This window comes from Macrobrachium nipponense, chromosome 13, assembly GCF_015104395.2.
Source record: "Macrobrachium nipponense isolate FS-2020 chromosome 13, ASM1510439v2, whole genome shotgun sequence".
Classification (NCBI taxonomy): Eukaryota; Metazoa; Arthropoda; class Malacostraca; order Decapoda; family Palaemonidae; genus Macrobrachium; species Macrobrachium nipponense.
In genome coordinates, this window is record NC_087206.1 from 39,136,972 (window position 1) to 39,157,264 (window position 20,293).

Below are 20,293 nucleotides of genomic sequence, written 5' to 3' on the forward strand. Positions count from 1 at the left end.
TATGAATTCCCGCACTTACGCCCTTCAGTCCGGCACTCGTAATCGGAGGGCGGGTGTGAAACCAAGATCCTTTAATTCACAATTGAATTCAATGGAAATAAAGTTGAAATGATTGTACTTACAATTCAGTTTCACTAGATAAATAGAAAAAGAAAAACACAACCATGCGAAAGCCACGACGATGAAGCGGGCAGAGAGCGATGATACACACGTCTACACGCCAGCAGGCCGAAAGCAAAAGTGATTGTTTACCTCCCAGTCGCGCGCGCGCCTGTTGGACAAGCAGTTAACTACCGAACCCCTTGTTCGAAAGCTTACGACCTATCCAGCTGTCGCTAGTAACCTTCCTATTGTAAAAGGACCGAAGGTTTGTATGCCGTGTCGGAACAATTATCCGTTACATGGAGTATTATATATGAAAATGTGCACAATTTCATGTAGAATACAACAAAAAATACTCATGATTGTAGCTTTTATAAGTTTTGAAATATTTTCATATAAATAACAATAAGTGCCAAAATTTCAACCTTTGGTCAACTTTGACTCTACCAAAATGGTCGAAAAATGCAATTGTAAGCTAAAACTCTTATATTCTAGTAATATTCAATCATTTACCTCCATTTTGCAACAAAGTGGACGTTCTCAGCACATATTTCGATTTATGGTGAATTATGAAAAAAACTTTTCCTTACGTCCGCGCGGTAACTCTTCCGATAAATTTTTTCGTGCGATTGTCGTAATGTTTGCACCATTTTAAATTTGCCATTACATAAAGTTTTATATATGGAAATGTGCGCAATTTAATGCACAATACAACTTAAAAAACCCATGGTTGTAGCTTTTATCAGTTTTGAAATATTTTCATATAAATAACTATATGTGCCATATTTTCAACCTTAGGTCAACTTTGACTCTACCAAAATGGTCGAAAAACACAATTGAAAGCTAAAACTCTTATATTCTAGTAATATTCAATCATTTACCTTCATTTTGCAACAAATTGGAAGTCTCCAGCACAATATTTTGATTTATGGTGAATTTATGAAAAAAAAAAAAAAATGTTACGTATGTCAGCGCCGTAACTCTTCCGAAAAAAAAATCAGAAAATTTCATTGTAGAACAACAAAAATTAATTGAAGTGTAGCTTTTCTCATTTTCAAAATATTTTGCATTAAATACGATAAATTGAAAAAAAAAAACCACGTTTCGTTAACGTGATCTCTACTGAAGTCAAAAAAACAAAATTGTAAGCTAAAAACTCTACAGTCTAGTAATATTCAGTCATTTATTTTCATTTTGAAACAAATTCAAAGTCTCTAGCACAATATGACAATTTGTCGAAAATTGCATTTTTCCTAACTATACAAACCTGAGGTCCTTTAACAATAGGAAGTAGCTAGCGGCAGCTGGAACGGTCGTAAGCTTCGAACAAAGGGGAGAACGGTAGTTAACTGCTTGTCCGATCGTCTGGGAGGTAAACAAATCACGTTTTGCTTTTGGCCCATGCAAAATACGCAGAGTGAGGGGTGGCATGAGGAGGGACTATATGTAAAGGACCTCAGGTTTGTATAGTTAGGAAAAAGGAAAAAATGCAATTTTCGACAAATTGTCATTTGTTCCGATACGTAATACAAAACCCTCGGTCCTTTAACAATAGGAAGACTCACTTCTTGGTGGGAGGAATCTGAGTCTTTTGATGAACAGACTGGTGTTCGTCCATCCCTGGAATGCCTCCCTGGTCGTAAGATGCGAGGGAGGGATCCAAGCCTTTGTCCGATTGATCGGGGTGTGCACCGCAGGATCAATGGTCAGACCTCTGGGCGAGTACTAAGAGAGAGGCAAGGCGTATCTCTTTGTACCAGCATTGTAAGAACTTTTTCCTTTACATGAGCAAATGTAAAGTAATGGGTTTGTCTCATGTAGGCATCCACTTTCTCCCCCTTGTTGGAGAAATTGGTGGATATACACTCCTATCTCTAGTTAAAGAGATAGGATGGAGCTCTGTTGAATAGCTTACCTGCATCTGACTCCCTTCCAGCAAGGTAACGACCGTATCCCTCTGCCCACAGGTAGAGGTAGAGAAAGATGGTGAAGAGAAGCCAGTCACTCTCTCATTCGCACATTCATTCTCCCAGTCATACCAGGAATCGATGCTGTTCTGCCTGCTCGGTGCTGGGTAAGCTTACACAACGTGTTGAGCAGCCACCACAGGTCCCAAGGAAAAAGTATCGAAGGACTTGTGGGCAATAGCCCGAGGTAGGAAGGCGTGAAGGTGGTCTGGTTGGCCCAGACACCTGCCTTCAGGACCTGCGCCACGGAGAAGTTCTTACGGAACGCTAAGGAGGGTCCGATACCTCTGACTTCGTGGGCTCTCGGTCGGAGCGTACGGATGTCGTCGCTACCATCAGCCTCGTACGCTCTCATGATCACCTCACGCAGCCAGAAAGAAAGCGTGTTCTTGGAGACTTCTTTCTTGGTAACCCCAGTGCTAACGAAGAGGCGTCGACACTCAGGCCTGAGATGTCGAGTTCTCTTCAGATAGCGCCGTAGCGCCCTCACAGGACAAAGAAACAGCATCTCATCTGCATCGTTATCGGTGAAGTCCAGAAGGGAGGGGATCGTGAAAGACTCGAACCTGTCGTCAGGGATCGAACGGATTCTGAGTCTTAGCTACGAAGTTCGGGACGAAATCGAGCGTCACAGATCCCCAGCCTCTGGTATGTTTAACATCATAGAAAGGCCATGTAGTTCCCCCTACTCTCTTTGCCGATGCCAGGGCCAGCAAGAAGAGGGTCTTGAGAGTCAGATCCCTGTCTGACGACTCTCGGAGTGGCTCGAAGGGTCTTCGAGTCAAACTCCTAAGTACGAGAGTCACATCCCACGCAGGGGGCCTGAGTTCCCTGGGTGGGCAAGACCTTTCGAAGCTCCTCATTAGCAAGGAGATCTCGAACGAATTCGAGATGTCCAGTCCCCTCAGTTTTAGGACGAGAGCCAGGGCGGCTCTATATCCCTTAACTGTGGGTACCGAGAGGAGCTTCTCTCGGCGAAGAAACACAGAGGAAATCCGCTACCTGCTGAAGAGTGGCTCTGAGAGGAGACAAACCCTGTCTACGACACCAACCACAGAAGACGGCCCACTTCCCCTGGTACACAGCTGCAGAGGACTGTCGGACGTGTCCAGCCATCTCTGTTGCTGCGCTACGAGAAAAGCCTCTCGTTCGCAAGAGATGGTGGATAACAGCCAGCCGTGAAGTTGAAGGGACTGGACTGCTTGGTGGTTACCGTTCTACGTGTGGCTGGGCTAGAAGGTTGTGCCAAGTGGGTAGCTCTCTCGGTGCGTCCGCAAGAAGAGCCAGCAGGTCGGATACCAAACGGCTTGCGGCCGTTTGGGAGCCACCAGGATCATTCTGAGATTGGGAGTGACCAGCGCTCGACTGATCACTTTCTGAATCAGACAGAAGGAGGAAAAGGCTTGTTAAGCGAAGAGGTTGTCCCAGGGGTGTTGGAGAGCGTCCTCTGCAGCTGCCCATGGGTCCGGCACAGCTGAGAAGAAAACCTGAAGTTTTCTGTTGTGCCGGGTGGCGAACAGGTCTACGACCGGTCGCCCCCACAGGTTGAAGAGCCTTTCCGCCACGTCTTGGTGTAGACCATTCGGTCCCTATCACCTGATCCCGCACGGCTGAGCTTGTCTGCTACTACATTCCTCTTGCCTGGAATGTAGCGTGCTGACAGCTCTATCGAGTGAGCCGTGGCCCACTCGTGCACCTGCACCGTCAACTGATGGAGCGGAAGAGACACTAGCCCCCCCTGCTTGTTGACATATGCCACTACTGTGGTGTTGTCGCACATCAACACCACTGAGTGTCCCACCAAGCGGTCCTGAAACTCTTGGAGAGCGTAGAACGCCGCCTTGAGTTCCAGGACATTGATGTGAAGGTGTCTTTCGTGATGGTCCCACACACCTGCAGTCAGCAACTCCTCCAGGTGTGCGCCCCATCCCTCGGTCGATGCATCTGAGAACAGAAGCATCTCCGGGGGGGGAGTGCGTATGGGCACTCCTCTTAAGAGGTTCTTGTTCGTCGAGCCCACCAGGCTAGGTCCTGCCTCACCTTGTCCGTGATAGCCACGGGAAAGTAAGGAGGATCCTTGGCCTGAGACCAACTCTCCCTTAGCCTCCACTGGAGAGACCGCAGGTGAAGACGCCCGTGAGGGACTAACTTCTCGAGTGACGACAGATCACGACTTGCCATTGCTGTGCTGCCTGTTCCTGCCGAGACAGGAACCGGCCGGCTGCCTCCCTGAATTTGCTGATACGCAAGTCTGCGGGAAAGACTTGCCCTGCTACCGTGTCTATCAGCATACCCAGGTACTTCATCTTCTGCTTGGGTTCGAGATCGGACTTCTCGTAGTTTATCACGATCCCCAGATCGTGACAAAACTTGAGGAGTCGATCTCTGTCCTGTAGCAACTGCGAGCGGGAGCTCGCCAGGACTAGCCAATCGTCGAGATACCTCAGAAGACGTATCCCGTTCGAATGGGCCCAAGCCGACACCAGAGTGAAACACTCGCGTGAACACCTGTGGGGCGGTTGAGAGACCGAAACAAAGTGCCCTGAATTGGTACACCGTCCCGTCGAAGATGAAGCGGAGGTACTTTCTGGAGGACTGATGGATGAAATCGTGAAATCGTTCCCCCTGATCGAGTCGAGCACCGAGCGTGCCAACTCCATCGTGAACCGCGTCATGCGAACGAAGCGGTTCAGGGGAGAGATGTCTATCACCGGACGCCAGCCCCCCGATGCCTTCTCCACTAGGAAGAGGCGGCTGTAAAAGCCCGGTGACTGGTCCTCCACGATTTCTACAGCTCGTTTCGCCAGCATGGTCTTGATCTCCTGTCGAAGAGCGTTGTCCTTTGCTGATCCCCGGACATAGGTCTGTAGGTGGAACCGGATTGGAGATGAGGGGGCCGAGACTCGAAGGGTAGTAGATATCCCTCCCGAAGGACGTCTACTATCCAGTTCTCGGCGCCGTAGCGCTGCCAAGTCGCCCAATGGCTCGCCAGGCACCCCCCACTTCCGGCAGCATGGTTGAGGGGGAACGCCGTCCCTAGCGTTTCCCACCTCGTTTTCGACTTCTTTCCAGCACCCCCTCGGGGAAAGGAGGGCTGGGAGGAGGGCTGGTTGCGGCCTCCTCTAGCAGAAGTTGAAACTACAGGAGTCTTCACACGGGGTTTGGACGGTGCAACCGTCTTCGCCGCCGTGGAAGCGCTAGCCAAGCTCTTTGGTTTGGCCGCAGTCGCTCGAGATTGCCCAGTAACCTTCGAGACTGCCTGGTGAAACTAAGCGGTCACTCTCGTCAGTGCGCCGCCTTTCCTCCGCAGCAGCGTCCACCATCTCTCCAGGGAAGAGAGCTGGGAACTCCTAAGAGGTCCATTTCGAAGCCCGAGTGCCGCTTCACGCCCGGCCACCTTGGTCACTCGGGTAAGGACTGCGTCCCTACGTCGAAGAACCAAGTTGGCCCACAGGTTAGCAGTCTGATGGGCGAGGTAAGAGATTGCTCTTCCTCCAGACTGGCACAGTCTCCTAAAAGAAGCGTCGTCTTCGAGAGCAGAGTTCCCAGAGCCGGCCGCTACTTTGGATATTGTGAGGGACCACAAATCCAAACCAGGAAACTGCCTGGAATGCTGCCATAGCGGTAGATTCCAGGGCAAGTGCCTCCTGCTGCGAGAAACCATAGGTTCTCCGACAGGAGCTGCTGCAGGGACACACCTGGAGTCAGCCTCGCTAACTCCGGGTTAACCTGTTTCGGCAGTATCGGGTCTTCCGAAGGCAACGTAGAATCGCCTCTGCCGCTGTAGAGGAGGAGGAAGCAGCTTAGAAGACCGTCCGGACTTTAGCGAGTCCTCCCGTCCTGAGACGAGATTCTCCACCTGATCCAGGACCGAGTCTGCAAGCTCAGATCGCGGTAACCCCACCATCATTTTGGGTTCCCTCTTGGGACCCCAAAATGATTCGAGCCGGGACGTGGGCTCTGCCGGTGGTAGCGGCGATCCTTCCGCGAGGTCATTATGCAGACGCATCAGCTTAATGACCTCCGCAAAGTTCCTCTGTATCCTCGGGAGTTACAGCGTCTTGTGGAGTAGGACCGTCCAGTCCCTCCAGCAAGAGCATATCCCGCGATACTCCTCCTTCAGAAGGAGGAACAGCGACGGAGACCCCTGACGGTCGCCTCCAACTACTTGCGCGTACGTTCTGGTCGGTCCTAAAACCGTGCCTGAGCCGTTACGGCAGTCATAGCTGGGTCACGAGCGGCGCACCTCTCGTGATCGCTCCTCGGTACCTCGCTCCTCCCGGTATAGCGAGGAGGTTGAAGGGTACGGGAGAGGCAGACCTGACGCTCCCCCCGCTCGCTCGGTGGCAGGAACCAGCGTGCGTGGAGGGCTGCTGCTGATCGTCAACCCGCGGGTGACGGTCGAGCAGCAGGCCTAGCCTTGCCGCTCGCCTGGGGCGATTGGCTCGGCTGAGAACGTCGAGACCGATCTCTAGCGTCAGGCGAGCTGCCGCTGGTCACCGTCTCCGCGTCCCATCGGGAGCGGCGGACGGGTGACCTGCTAGGCTCTCTGTCGCGTCGAGACCGGCCAGCGTCCTCTCGGCGCTGTCAAGCCGCTGGTACCAGCCGTGGCTGGTACCGGCGGCCGGTGGGGACTCCTTCCTCGCCTCAACCCCTGTGGCCGGTCAGCGACCGTCACGTCAGCCCGAGCAGCCAGTTGATCGCTGCGAGAGCGTCCACTGGCCTGGCGAGAGTCGTGTGCACGACTCTCGCCAGTCTTCTGCTCCGCGCCGCCTGTCTTGACGGCGAGCGAGCTCGGGCGTCAAAAACTTTGGCTGGACGGTCTTCTTTGGAAGAGCGTCCACTCGGTGCTTCTCGCGAACGAGAAGCGGCCGAGACGGAACCTGGTTTAGCGGCAGAACCGCTAGCACCAGGTGAGGACGCACCAGCCGAGGCTGGTGCACCTCTGGTCCCCGTCGACTTCTTCTTTGCAGAAGAAGCGACGGGCCCCGTTCCCGAAGGAACAGGAGGACCAGCAGAAGAGCTCCCCAGCTCGCCTGAGCGAGCCGGGCCCTTAGAAGATCTCGAAGGAGTCTTCTTAGGGGGGGAGGAGGCAACCTTCTTCTTCTTCGGCTGTTTAGCCTTAGAAGTCGAAGGGGAAGGAGAGGCAGCAGACGACGAAGAAGACGACGAAGACGACGACGACACCTTCTTCCTCTTCCTCTTCTTCTTCGCCAGGCTCCGCAGGACAGACGTCAGGTCTTCCATCCAGGAGGGAGCCGGGGCAGTTGCCGAAGCAACAGGGCCCGACTGCACCTGTCCGGAAAGACCTGAGACTGTGACAGCACCACCCACAGCAGGAACAACAGGAACAGGTCCGTGAACAGCAGGAACGGCAGGAACATCTGAAAGTGAATGAGCCGCAGGCCCCTGATCTGAAAAGGAATGAGCGGCTGGGACGGCAACAGGTACGGCAGGCACGGCAGGTACCACAGGAGAGCCAGGCGTCCTGTCGGCAGCTACCGTCATCCTCGGCACTGGCGGCAGGTCCAGGGGGGTACTCTTTGGGCAGCGGAAGTCCGGGGTCGGCAATACAAAGAATCCTCCAGGTGGTGGTGGCACCGTCCTCTTTGGCACGGCAGGAATGGGTTTTTGGATCGCAGCCGTGGGTGTCACCGACATGATATGTGGTGTATACACCAGATGCGGTGGCATCTCATATGCTGGTGTCGAGATTGTGGTTGTTGTAGTGGTCACCGCACCATGAGTGACCACTGCCGACCCCGCCAACCGCTGAATCAACCCCTGTATGCTCGGCACTCCCTGCAGTCCCAGCGACTCCCACACCTGTCCCAGGTCGTCCTTCGCTGATGGCACACCTGCGGAAGCAACAGTCGGGTTAGTTAGATGGGGTTTCCTCACTCCTGGGGGGAGAAGAACCCCCCCCCACCCCCCCCGAGCGGACGGAAGACCCCGAGTACAACTGGACGTCCGGGTAGCGGGCGCCCTCATCCACACTCGACGGATCGAGAGAGGAGAAGGACTCCGCTACCCCCCCCGCAGGGGAAGGCGCGAAACATGGGGGCTGGCCGGGGGGCAGGAAAGAGGACGAAGTGTCCGTTACAAAGGAGTCACTGGACTTTCCGATGACTTCTTGGGCGGCCTAAGTCTCTTCCTGCCCTCGTACAGCACCACTGCGCCTCGGACCAATCATACATATTACACAGGGCTCGTTGCGGAGCACTCTCGCCCCCGACAACGAGTACAAACGTCGTGAGGATCTACATCGACAAACGATTCTAAACAAATCCCCACATCTACGCCCTCCAGCCCGGGACACACTCTACGGGCGACCGGGGGGCGTGGTGATATCTCCATTTCTTCTTCACTCATTGCAATGACCAACAAAAGAAATGCAAAAGTACTTACAATCACTCTGATTATTTACAGAAAGAGAGGGCAAATACTCAAACTCAAAGCAAACGACAAAGCGGGCAGAGCGATGACGAGCACGTCCTTCCCACACACGGCCGAAAGCAAAAGTGATTTGTTTACCTCCCAGCCGCGCGACGATCGGACAAGCAGTTAACTACCGTTCTCCCTTGTTCGAAGCTTAACGACCGTTCCAGCTGCCGCTAGCTACTTCCTATTGTTAAAGGACCGAGGGTTTGTATTACGTATCGGAACAAATTTAGATTTATGGTGAATTACAAAAAACAACAAAAAACTTTCCTTCCCTCCGCGCGCGGATTCTCCGCCGCAAATATCCAAAATGCGTACGTCGCATTATCGTTATATCTGCTCCGTTTCATATAGTTTTATATTTGGAAATGTGCGCAATTACTTGTAGAATACAAAATTAAATAATTGAAGGTTGTAGCTTTTCTCATTTTTGAAATATTTGCATATAAAAAAAATATATTAAAAAAATTCAACATTCAGTAAACTTTAACTCGTCAGAAATGGTCGAAAACTGCAATTTTAAGCTAAAACTCTTACAGTATAGTAACATTCAATCATTTATCTTCATTTTGAAACAAAATGGAAGTCTCTAGAACAATATTTAGATTTATGGTGAATTTTTGAAAAAAAAAAAAAAAAATTTATGTCTGCGCGTTACGAATCATGCATCATTTTGTGATAATATTTTCTGTGTTGCTTTGATCGTTTTACAATGTGCTGTATACCAAAATGATTGCAATTTAGTGCACAATACAATGGAAAAAATCAACTTGTTAGCTTTAACCGTTTTGCTCACAGCGCGATTTGAATACAATTATATATGAAATTTTGTTTTCAAGCTATCATATACAGTGGTCCCCCCGTATTCGCGGGGGATGCGTACCAGACCCCCCCGGCGAATAGATAGAATCCGTGAATGTTTGGAACCCCCCTCTAAAAATGCTCATAAACTATCTTGAACATGCAAACACCAAAGTATCCCTTAAAGACCATCCTTCATCAAATATACATAAAATATCCTATTATGGTTCATATTAATCTTTGAAATACAGGCGGCCCACGGTTAACGGCGCAATCACTCAACGGCGAATCGGTTTTACGGCGGTCGTAAAAATATTCATTAAAAAAATAAGGCATTTTAAAGGTATCTTTACGGCACAAATTTCAGTTAACAGCGCCGCTAGCGCCGTTGTCTAACGAGTCCATACATTTGTAGAAATGCCGTTCAGACCATAAAGGTTATGCAAATTATATTAACAAATTTTATGGAGTTTTATTACGTAGGTATTAGGGTAAAATATATGCCTCTGACGCTGTTCTATGCCGAAAATACAGTAATACCTTGGGTTACGAATTTAATCCGTTCCAGAACCTGCTTCATAACCTAAAAAATTCGTAACCCAAATGGATTTTCCCATAAGAATGTTATAAAAAGCAAATAATGCGTTCCACCCGACCATGAATAACATTTCAATTCATATTTTTCCATTTATTTTTGTTCACTAAGGGTTGAAAATTCGTGTAGGAATTACATAAAATTATAAAATTGAAGAATGAAATTAAATATAAACACTAGATTTAATATGCATGCACAGTAAAACCTGAACTTTACCTTTGGCGAGTGTGGCTGCTGGCTTGACGGAGACGGGAGGAGGGGAAGGGTGAGAGGAGAGGGTTAGGGCTTGGGGGGGAAATCTCCCTCCGTGAACACTTCTGGAAGACTTTCTGGTTCTTTCTCTAGAGAGCACCGTTCACTATGATCACTAATTTTACGCTTACGCAACACTATGTTGTCTTTCACAATTTTGAAAAAAATATTCTATGAGCAAATTCTACATCGTCGAGAATATAAGGCCGTTGTTTCGTCAATACTGTGACACCTTTTGATGCTTTACTGGCTTTTAATTTCTTCCTTTTTCTTCAAAATAGTGCAGATCGTTGATTGCGACCGCTTGAAGAATGCTGCAATGTCTTTCACGCACTCGCCTTTATCATGCATTTGGATAATTTCCTTCTTCATTTCGACTGTAATCATCTCCTTCTTCTTATGCTTTCCTTCTTGCTGCTTGCCTTCGTCATCTTGGGAGCCATTGTCTTTTAGTATTTGGGTAATAGTAATGTATAAGCACTATTACGGAAACACAACACGTGCGCAAAATCACTAAGCAAATTTGAGAGCGTATCACGGGACAGATGCGTTCAATCTTACCGCCAGCGAGATATTGAAAGAGTTATGGTTTAAAAAGGGTCAAGGGATGCGTAGGAGGAAGTCACGTGACCCTCGTTAAGTTTTGGCCGAAAAAATGCGTTCGCAGATCCCACGCTCATCCAATGTAAACAAAGCAGGCGTTAAGTTTTGGCCGAAAAAAATGCGTTCGCAGATCCCACGCTCATCCGATGTAAACAAATCAGGCGGCCTCCCATGATGGAAATTCGCGCATTCGTATTCCAGCGAAATTCGTATTCCAGAATGAGGTCGTCACTTCGTAAGTTAAAAAATTCGTATACTAATCGGTTCGTAACCCAAAGTATTACTGTATTGAGTTACATAAGTGCAAATTTAGCTATGGATTTGTCGATTCATAAATGTTCATGCTTTTGTTTAAAATGTGTATGAAAATGTATTACGTGAAAGGCATTTTTATTTCTGTACAGAAATATGATACAAAGGCAGCTTTTGAAACTGCCCTTCACGTTATCAAATACGATATTTTTTCATGTTCTTTCTTGTAAGCCGCCGCCTGCCGCTCTTCCGAAAATATAGATTTAAAAAAAAGTGCAAATTAGCGATCGATGTGTCGATTTATAAATGTTTATGCTTTTATGTTTAAAATGTGTATGAAAATGTATTACGAATAGGGTATTTTTATTCTGTGCAGAAATATAATAAACAGGCAGCTTTTGAAACTCCCCTTCAAGTTATCAACTACGTTGTTTTTATTCAAGTTCGTTCTTGTATGCCGCCGTCTGCTGCTCTTCCGATAATATCGAGTTACATAAGTGCAAATTTAGTTATGGATGTGTCGATTCATAAATGTTCATGCTTTTGTTTAAAATGTGTATGAAAATGTCTTACGTGAAAGGCATTTTTATTTCTGTACAGAAATATGATACAGAGGCAGCTTTTGAAACTGCACTTCACGTTATCAAATACGATATTTTTTCATGTTCTTTCTTGTAAGACGCCGCCTGCCGCTCTTCCGAAAATATCGATTTAAAAAAAAAGAAGTGCAAATAGCGATCGATGTGTCGATTTTATAAATGTTTATGCTTTTATGTTTTAAAATGTGTATAAAAATGTATTACGAATAGGGTATTTTTTATTTCTGTGCGAAATATAATAAACAGGCAGCTTTGAAACTCCCCTTCAAGATATCAACTACGTGTTTTTTTTTCAAGTTCGTTCTTGTATGCCGCCGTCTGCGCTCTTCTAAAATATCGAGATAAAAAGAGTGCAAATTTAGCGATCGATGTGTCGATTTTTTCAAATGTTTATGCTTTTATGTTAAAATGTGTAAGAAAAGAATATTATCGTAAAGGTATTTCATTTTTGTACAGAAATAAGATACAAATTAAGGCAGCCTTTGTAAACTATGCTCCACGTTGTCAGGGGATGGTTTTTCATGTTTGTTCTTGTTCGCCAGTTCCGAAAAATGCATTGCGTTATTTTATTAATTATTGCATCTTTTCCATAAATCCTTTAAAAAGTTATACATTATTTCACTGTATCAAGAATATTGTATGTATTCTCGTATTATTGTAATTTTAACCCTCTTACGCCGATTGGACGTATTAAACGTCGAGTCAAAATGTCTCCCGTATGCCGATTGGACGTATCATACGTCGGCTCAAAAAAAGTTTTTTTTAAAAATTCGCGGAAAAATACTTATAGGCTACAGCCGAAAACTTTTGTATCACGCGCCTTGGGGGATGCTGGGAGTTCACGGATCAAGGCGTTGTTTGTTTACAATCGCTACGCAGGCGCGCAAGCGCGAATTTCTTTCTTATCGCACTAAAAAGTATCAGTGACACATCTCGGAAATTATTTCGTCACTTTGACATAATTATTGCACCATTTTAAATTATCCTTTACATGAAGTATTATATATGAAAAATGTGCGCAATTTCATGCACAATACAACTAAAAATACTCATGATGTAGCTTTTATCAATTTTTGAAATATTTTCATATAAATAACGATAAGTGCAAAAATTTCAACTTCGGTCAACTTGACTCTACAGAAATGGTCGAGAAACGCAATTGTAAGCTAAAATTCTTATATTATAGTAATATTCAATCATTTGCCTTCATTTTGCAACAAATTGGACGTCTCTAGCACAATATTTCGATTTATGGTGAATTTATGAAAAAACTTTTTCCTTACGTTCGTGCGATAACTCTTCCAATAAATTTTTTCGTGCGATTGTCCTAATGTTTGCACCCTTTTTAAATTTTTTGCCGTTACATAAAGTTTAGTATATGGAAATGTGCACAATTTCATGCACAAATACAACAAAAAGACAACCCCTGGTTGTAGCTTTTATTCAGTTTGAAATATTTTCATATAAATAACGTTAAGTGCAAAAAATTTCAACTTTCGGTCAGCTTTGACTCTACCGAAATGGTCGAAAAAAACGCAATTGTAAGCTAAAACTCTTATATTCTAGTAATATTCAATCATTTACCTTCATTTTGCAACGGGACTTGGAAGTCTCTAGCACAATATTTTGATTTATGGTGAATTTATGAAAAAAAAAAAAAATACGTTCGCGCGGTAACTTTTCCGAAAAAATCAGAATTTTTTTGTGGCGATTGTCGAAATGTTTGCACCATTTAAAATTAGCTGTTTCATAAAGTTTATATATGAAAATGTGCGCAATTTCATGTAGAATACAACTAAAAATGATTGAAGGTTGTAGCTTTCTCTTTTTTTCGAAATATTTGCATATAAATCACGATAAATAGAAAAAAACCACGTCGGTCAAATTGACTCTACCGAATAGTTGAAAAACGCAATTGTAAGCTAAACTCTTACGGCCTAGTAATATTCCGTCATGTTTCTTCATTTTGAAACAAATTTGAAGTCTCTAAAACAATATTGTGATTTATGGTGAATTTTTGAAAAATATATTTACCTTCACTCCGCGCGCCGATTCGCGGCCGCAAGTCTCCGAAATACGTACATGGCATTATCCTAATATTTGCTCCTTTTCATATTAGCCTTTTTATAGAGTTTCATATATCAAAATGTGCGCAAATTCATGAAGAATACAATAAAAAATATTGAAGGTTGTAGCTTTTTCCATCTTCGAAATATGTGCATATGAAAAAAAATATATATATTAAAATTTTCGACATTCGGTCAAATTTAACAATCGTCCGAACAATGGTCGAAATCTGCCATTCTAATCTAAAACTCTTACAGTATCGTAATATTCAATCATTTGTCTTAATTTTTGAAAGAAACAAATTGGAAGTCTCTAGAACATTATTTAGAATTACGGTAAATTTTGAAAAAAAATTTTTATTTTTTTTGCGTCCGCGCGTTACGAATTCGTACAATCTTTTGGTGAATATATTTTTCGGTGTTACTTTTATTGTTTTACAATGTATTATATATCAAATGATCGCAATTAGTGTACAATACAACGCAAAAAAAAGTAACTGGTTAGCTTTGACCGTTTTCTGCACAGCGTGATTTGAATACAATTATGTATGAATTTTTTTTTTTCGCTACCATATATCGCATTATTTACATATGATAATGATATTATTTTTCATTTCTGATGGTTGCATTCTAAACTTCAGGCAATGACAAAAAAAAGGAGCCAAAAATGAACTCTTAATCTTCAAAAGTAGCGCTTTTCTGTAAATTTTTTGAAAAAATTATTTTTTCCACTTCCGCGTCACTCCAAACCAGGCCCGGCATACGGGAGACGTTTTGATTTTTAGGGCTCCGGCTTAAGAGGGTTAAAATACTACGGCAAACTTAAGCCCGTATTCCGCGGAGCGGCCAATGTTGTGGTTTGAAATCAGCTTGCTGAATACGAGTTTGTTTCACCATAACGCAATTCTGAGCGAATGCTCTTGCTTCTAGTTAGCATAAACGAATATCTATATACTTGACTTATATGAAACAAAGTTATTTTTCCTTATACAGCGTGTTTTTAGGTGGAAATATTTATTGAATATGGTCTGTTGTGAATGTGAACACTACTATTTTTTTGTTAACAGATTACGTTGGCGGCATGTTTATTGGCGTAAAAAATTACGTGATTCCGTTCGCAATAATCCTTTATATCATCGTAATACGAACTTTACGTTGTTTATCTTATATCGGCGGGAAACCAACAGTAAAATGTGTTCTTTCAAGCACAGTAGTTTTGATGAAATGATTTTATCCCAATTTATCTACAGTTGTGTGTGATGGCAGACGTTTACTGCAGTTCATCCTTGTTGCCGATGTACGATAATAGTCATTAGCAGATTGAACAGTTTTCTCAGCTTCAGTTATAACTAGGTTTAAATTTAACGGTTATTTCCCGGTTGATCTTTAATCTATATTGATCTCTGATCTATAGCGAATAAAGTTATTACATTAAGATCTCATCTCAGTTCTATTCTATACATAACGCCATTTATAACAAATACGGCAATGTTGCACTGTAGTACGATGACGAAATACAAGCCAAACAGATGTTATCCAGTTCGGTTGTACTTAGAAAAAAAAAAAAACAAAAAAAAGTAGTTTCTCGTTCGGTTGTTCATGGCTGTACACGTTCACGCAACGAGTATAACATTAAAACCACACTTTCATCATTCTCTTTTGCTGTTATTGAACTTATGTAACTAGAAGATGGATAAAGTTAGGCCATTGTAATTTGATCTCTCATAAAATCGGACTATCATAAGACTAATGATCATAACCTGAACACTACAGCTACCTGTACACTGTATAAAGTTTATTATATCTTTACATACTCTAGACACCCACATGTACTGTACAGTAAATTCTATAGTACTATACTGCATAAATATAGTTTTACTTATTACGCCGTTGTGGGATTACGGCGCCTTTGACTGTCTAGAGTTTCGAAAGAAGGTGTGCTGCGGCCGTAGCTTTAAATCGCTCAACGTCGAAAATCGCTTGGCGTCGGTGGCCAGGAACGGAACCCCTGCCGCTAACCGAGGGCCGCCTGTATTATTAATACTATTTTAAAGTAAATCTTACATTTTATGTTTATACATAAATACATACTATGTACGTACTGAATGACTTAGTTATGTATGTGAAAATAATTCAGTCGCCCCATAAGTATTCAGTCATGCACATTTTCTTTCATACTGTTACTATTTGAGACATCCATTTTCTTTTTACAAGGGAACAATGGAATGTGAAATCACAAATACCAAATGTCTACTTAAAGTATTATCCTACATCAAATATACCATTGAATTGTATTATAATATCATTTTAAAGTAATCTTAAACAATTTACCATTTGAAATATATAAACAGCCAATAGCAGAGAGAGAGAGAGAGAGACGAAGAGAGAGAGAGAGAGAGAGAGAGAGAGAGAGAGAGAGGAAGAGAGAGAGAGAGAGAGAGAAGGTTATTGTTACTGTTTAATCTCATTAAACGTAATATTATTTTTTTAAACTAGTACTGTATAATATTATTTTACCATAAAATGTAGTAATGTCCGTTAAACGATATACTTATACATACACTTCCAGCCCAAACAGAGAGCGAGAGAGAGAGAGAGAGAGATAGAGAGAGAGAGAGAGAGGTTGTCCTAATTTAAAAGAGTGAGTGGATAGATTATTGTACTTCTTCAAAATACTATCACATATGAATTTTGAATATAGTTATATTACTATTATTATTATTATGCAAAAATATTAATAAACATACACATGTACCATAGAAATTGTCTCATCTCAGTAAAAGAGAGAGAGAGAGAGAGAGAGAGAGAGAGAGAGAGAGAGAGAGAGAGAGAGAGAGAGAGAGAGAGAGAGAGATTTACATTATCCTGAGATATGGCAACACAGTTGTTGGACCCCAGCCAACTCGGCTTGCTACTGGAGTTCCAAGAGAAAGATGCGGGGTAAGTGCATTTTCTTTCATTCTTACGTAATTCTTTTTATTTATAAATAAACTAAAATCTTGCTAATTCACTTTAGTTTTTATTTCATTATTTTTTTAATGAATTATATTATTGCTGTTTTACATTAATCATTGATATTTGAAAAAAAAATTAGTAAATCATCATCCAAAAAACATACATCGCTTTAAGAGAGAGAGAGAGAGAGAGAGAGAGAGAGAGAGAGAGAGAGAGAGAGAGAGAGAGAGAGAGAGAGAGAGAGAGAGATTATCGTAGTACGTATTTGTAAAATACTTTCACATATGATTTTTGTAATTACAGTTATTATTATTATTTGAAAATATTAATAAACATATTACGCATATATGAACCATAAAAATCTCTCATCTCAGTAAGCGGAGAGAGAGAGAGAGAGAGAGAGAGAGAGAGAGAGAGAGAGAGAGAGAGAGAGAGAGAGAGAGAGAGAGAGAGAATTATTATTTCTATTATGTGATATTAAACTTATTAAACTTACTAATACAGATTAATCAAAATTAATATTGAAAATTAGTAAATCATTTTTGTATCATAAAAATGTATTTAGTCATGAAAATAAACATCAAAATACACTAATTAGTGATTATTTTCGTCGTAAAATTCCGCGAATGGGCGAGTCCGTCCGCGAATAATTTCTAGATAGGTTCCAAAGAAAAATCCGCGAATGTGTGAGTCCGCGAATCCGGAGAACACGAATACGGGGGGAACACGGTAAAGCATTATTTATATAAGATGATATTTTTTTCATTTCTTATGGTTGCATACTAAACTTCAGGCAAGGACAAAAAAAGGAGCCAAAAATGAACTCTTAATCTTGAAAACTAAGCGCGATGTGATTTTTTGAAAAAAATATTTTTTCCGCTTCGGCGCTCACTCCGAGACCGCCTCGGCATACGGGAGACGATTTTTACTATACCCATTCGGCATAAGAGGGTTAATATAGTTGATATTGCATTATATTATAACTAAACCCTTTAAGTAATGACCACTAAATTTTAGAATTAATATGAATTTTGTTATCAGATGTCATGTTTTGTGTTGATGAAAACTTGCATATGCAAATGAAAGTTTCTTTTTATCTATTTTCTTAAGAGACCTACTAGAAGCAAATCTTTTTCCATTTCCTCAGAACGAAGTACAGAAAGTTTATGCTGCATGAAAATGTAATTATATAGATATCAGAAAAACACTTAGCCAATGCAGTTATAATTTCATTTAGCTACAATGATTTTCTACTCTTGTTTTTTTCTTTTTTTTGAGTAAAGAAAAAAAATAATTTTTACTTTCCTTTCAGTGGCATGTTAGGTGTTGGGCATTTTTGTCTACCGGCCCCCTGGCAGTTTAATGAATTTGTATGTATTTATAAATGTTTAATTATGAAATGTGGTGTATCAGTGCTCACAAGCACTAAATTCACTTCCCAAGAGGGCGCTTACAAGCAACAAGTTGCCTACCTCTGCATTAGGGTCACTCTAATAAAACATAATTAAAATGTGAACCTTAAGTGAAGGTTTAAAAAGCTCCAACTATCCGAAAAAATATACATTTCCTGCATCACATAATATAAACAACAGCAAGGGGATAATTGAAAGCTGCTTCAAGCTACTGCACTAAATAACCTGAGAAAAATAAAGAAAAAATTTGAAAGTTCATTTAGCAATTTATAATGAAATTGATGAAAAATAAAATGAAACAATCCTACGAATCAATGAGCCAAAATATCTTACCCCTTGCATTCCAGAGGGCCCCGCCAATGCCTCAACAACAGCCTCATGAAGAGGCTGTGCTTTAATAGGATCTAAGTGTTGAATAAATTTACTACTATGCTCTTCTCCGCCTGTACCAGTATCACCACCACCTGTTTGGGAACTGTAATCTGCTCCGGGATCTTCATTAGGGGTTTCATCTACGGTTTCCACAATTTCTTCTTTGACTAGAGTTTCTTCTGTAGTTTCCTGTAAACATAATAAAATCATATTTAAGTTTATATGGGCTAACTACGTATATTTCTTAAAAAGAGCCGATTTGCATAATTTGTATTTTTTTTACCCTATAATAAGTAGTTTCAAATGGCATTATTTTCACAGAAAATATACGCAACTGTCACTGATTATAAATTCCTAAGTGTTTGTGATTGGATACTCCTCTGAAGTTCTAACATAGCTTTCCTAAGCTTTTCATCCAACAAGAACAGATGATGTCTTAAGTTCTGCACAAGGACAGTCACAATGGGTTATATTCATTGTTACACAAGTTTCTCTTTGAGCAAACAAATCAAAACAAAACCTCAAGTACAATTTCTCAGAAACAACAAATCTGATAACACTACTACTACTACAAATATCATCTTCAATGATAATAATTTGTTTCATAGTTGTACAAAGTAACATTACATCTTCAATAAAAATAATTTGGTTTTGTAATTGTACACAGTAACATTAGATGCTATACTTGACTAAAGACTCAAAAAATTACTTTCCAATATAAAACAAGACACCAAGATAATGTTCAGTATGGATGCTGTCAACAATACTAAAAGTTTTGGCTTTTACCCAAAGACAAGTCTCAATACTTATGAGAAAAAACATGAAATCACTAACCTGACTTTGTACTGTATTAGCAACCTCATGCTTTACTGGGAAGTCTAATCTTTGACTAACATCCTCTCCTGGGGCTCCTTCTGAAGTGTTACTGTGTTCCCAAGTCTGTTCAGGTTCTAATCGAAGGGGTGACACTGGTGGGCTGGTCACTTTCTCCCCAGCTTGAAAGCTAGACAAATTTTCTTCACGTCGTCGTCTTTTGGGGTGGGGGCTGGTTCTGTCATCACGTGAATTCCATGAATAGTTTCTCTTCGTTTGAGGTGGTTCATCAGGCACTGCTAAACCTTTTATTTGTAATAGTTCTGCTACTTTTATTAAACGTGCTAAGTCATTTTGTGCTACTGACACAACTCCATCATACATGTAACTAAGAAGTGCTTCAAGTTCATCACATTTAACATCTTTGCCTAATAATATCACAGGATGTTTGCAAGGAGTGTTCTCAAACATTTTTTCAAAATATTCACTACATGTAGATAAAACCAATTTATGTGTTGGGTAAAACTTTCCTTCACAAGCTAAGGTCACGTCCGAGTATCTTTCCTGAAAGAGAAAATATCAATAAAACAAGGCTAAATATGTAAAATAGAGAAAAAACTTGCTTTGATAAATGTATAACAATTTTTATATAGAAAATATACCTCTATTCATAGATTCAGATTATCTGTGATGGATATTTGAAGCAATATCTTAGCTGACTTTGGCATTGATGCATGGTCCAAGATCAAATTACAACTATGCCTTATTCTGGGGTCACTGGAATGTTTGGTGGCATCATATCCTAGCTCATCCTACACATTATCCAGGGATTTGTCAAACTTTTATCTAAACAAGAGAACTGGTAGATTTGAGATAGTTAAAATGCAATGTAGGCAGCTATTCCACCTCAAACAACACTTTAGCGTGCATCCATTCTTATAAAAAAATAAAAAGCCATAAACACACTATGGAAACTTACCACTTACATACCACAACTCTGCAATTAGAGAACACATCTTTGGCAAATAATGGATAATTATAGTGAGAACTGATTATAACTATT

The 20,293-nt window shown here is 42.2% G+C and overlaps 1 protein-coding gene across 39 annotated transcripts in view; it reads right to left on the bottom strand.

Annotated features, from left to right (window-relative positions):
* LOC135225753 (zinc finger and BTB domain-containing protein 24-like) overlaps nucleotides 1-20,293 on the bottom strand; it is a 526,510-nt gene that overhangs the window by 454,492 nt on the left and 51,725 nt on the right. For all 39 annotated transcript variants that reach the window (XR_010317086.1, XM_064265161.1, XM_064265169.1 and 36 more), the window contains 2 exons: nucleotides 19,252-19,794; nucleotides 18,379-18,606 (listed from right to left, as the gene is read on the bottom strand). Coding sequence is in view for 38 of the 39 variants with exons in the window: in XM_064265161.1 (XP_064121231.1) it covers nucleotides 18,379-18,606; nucleotides 19,252-19,794 (771 nt within the window). In the remaining variant the exon portion in view is untranslated. The remainder of the gene's footprint in view (nucleotides 1-18,378; nucleotides 18,607-19,251; nucleotides 19,795-20,293) is intronic.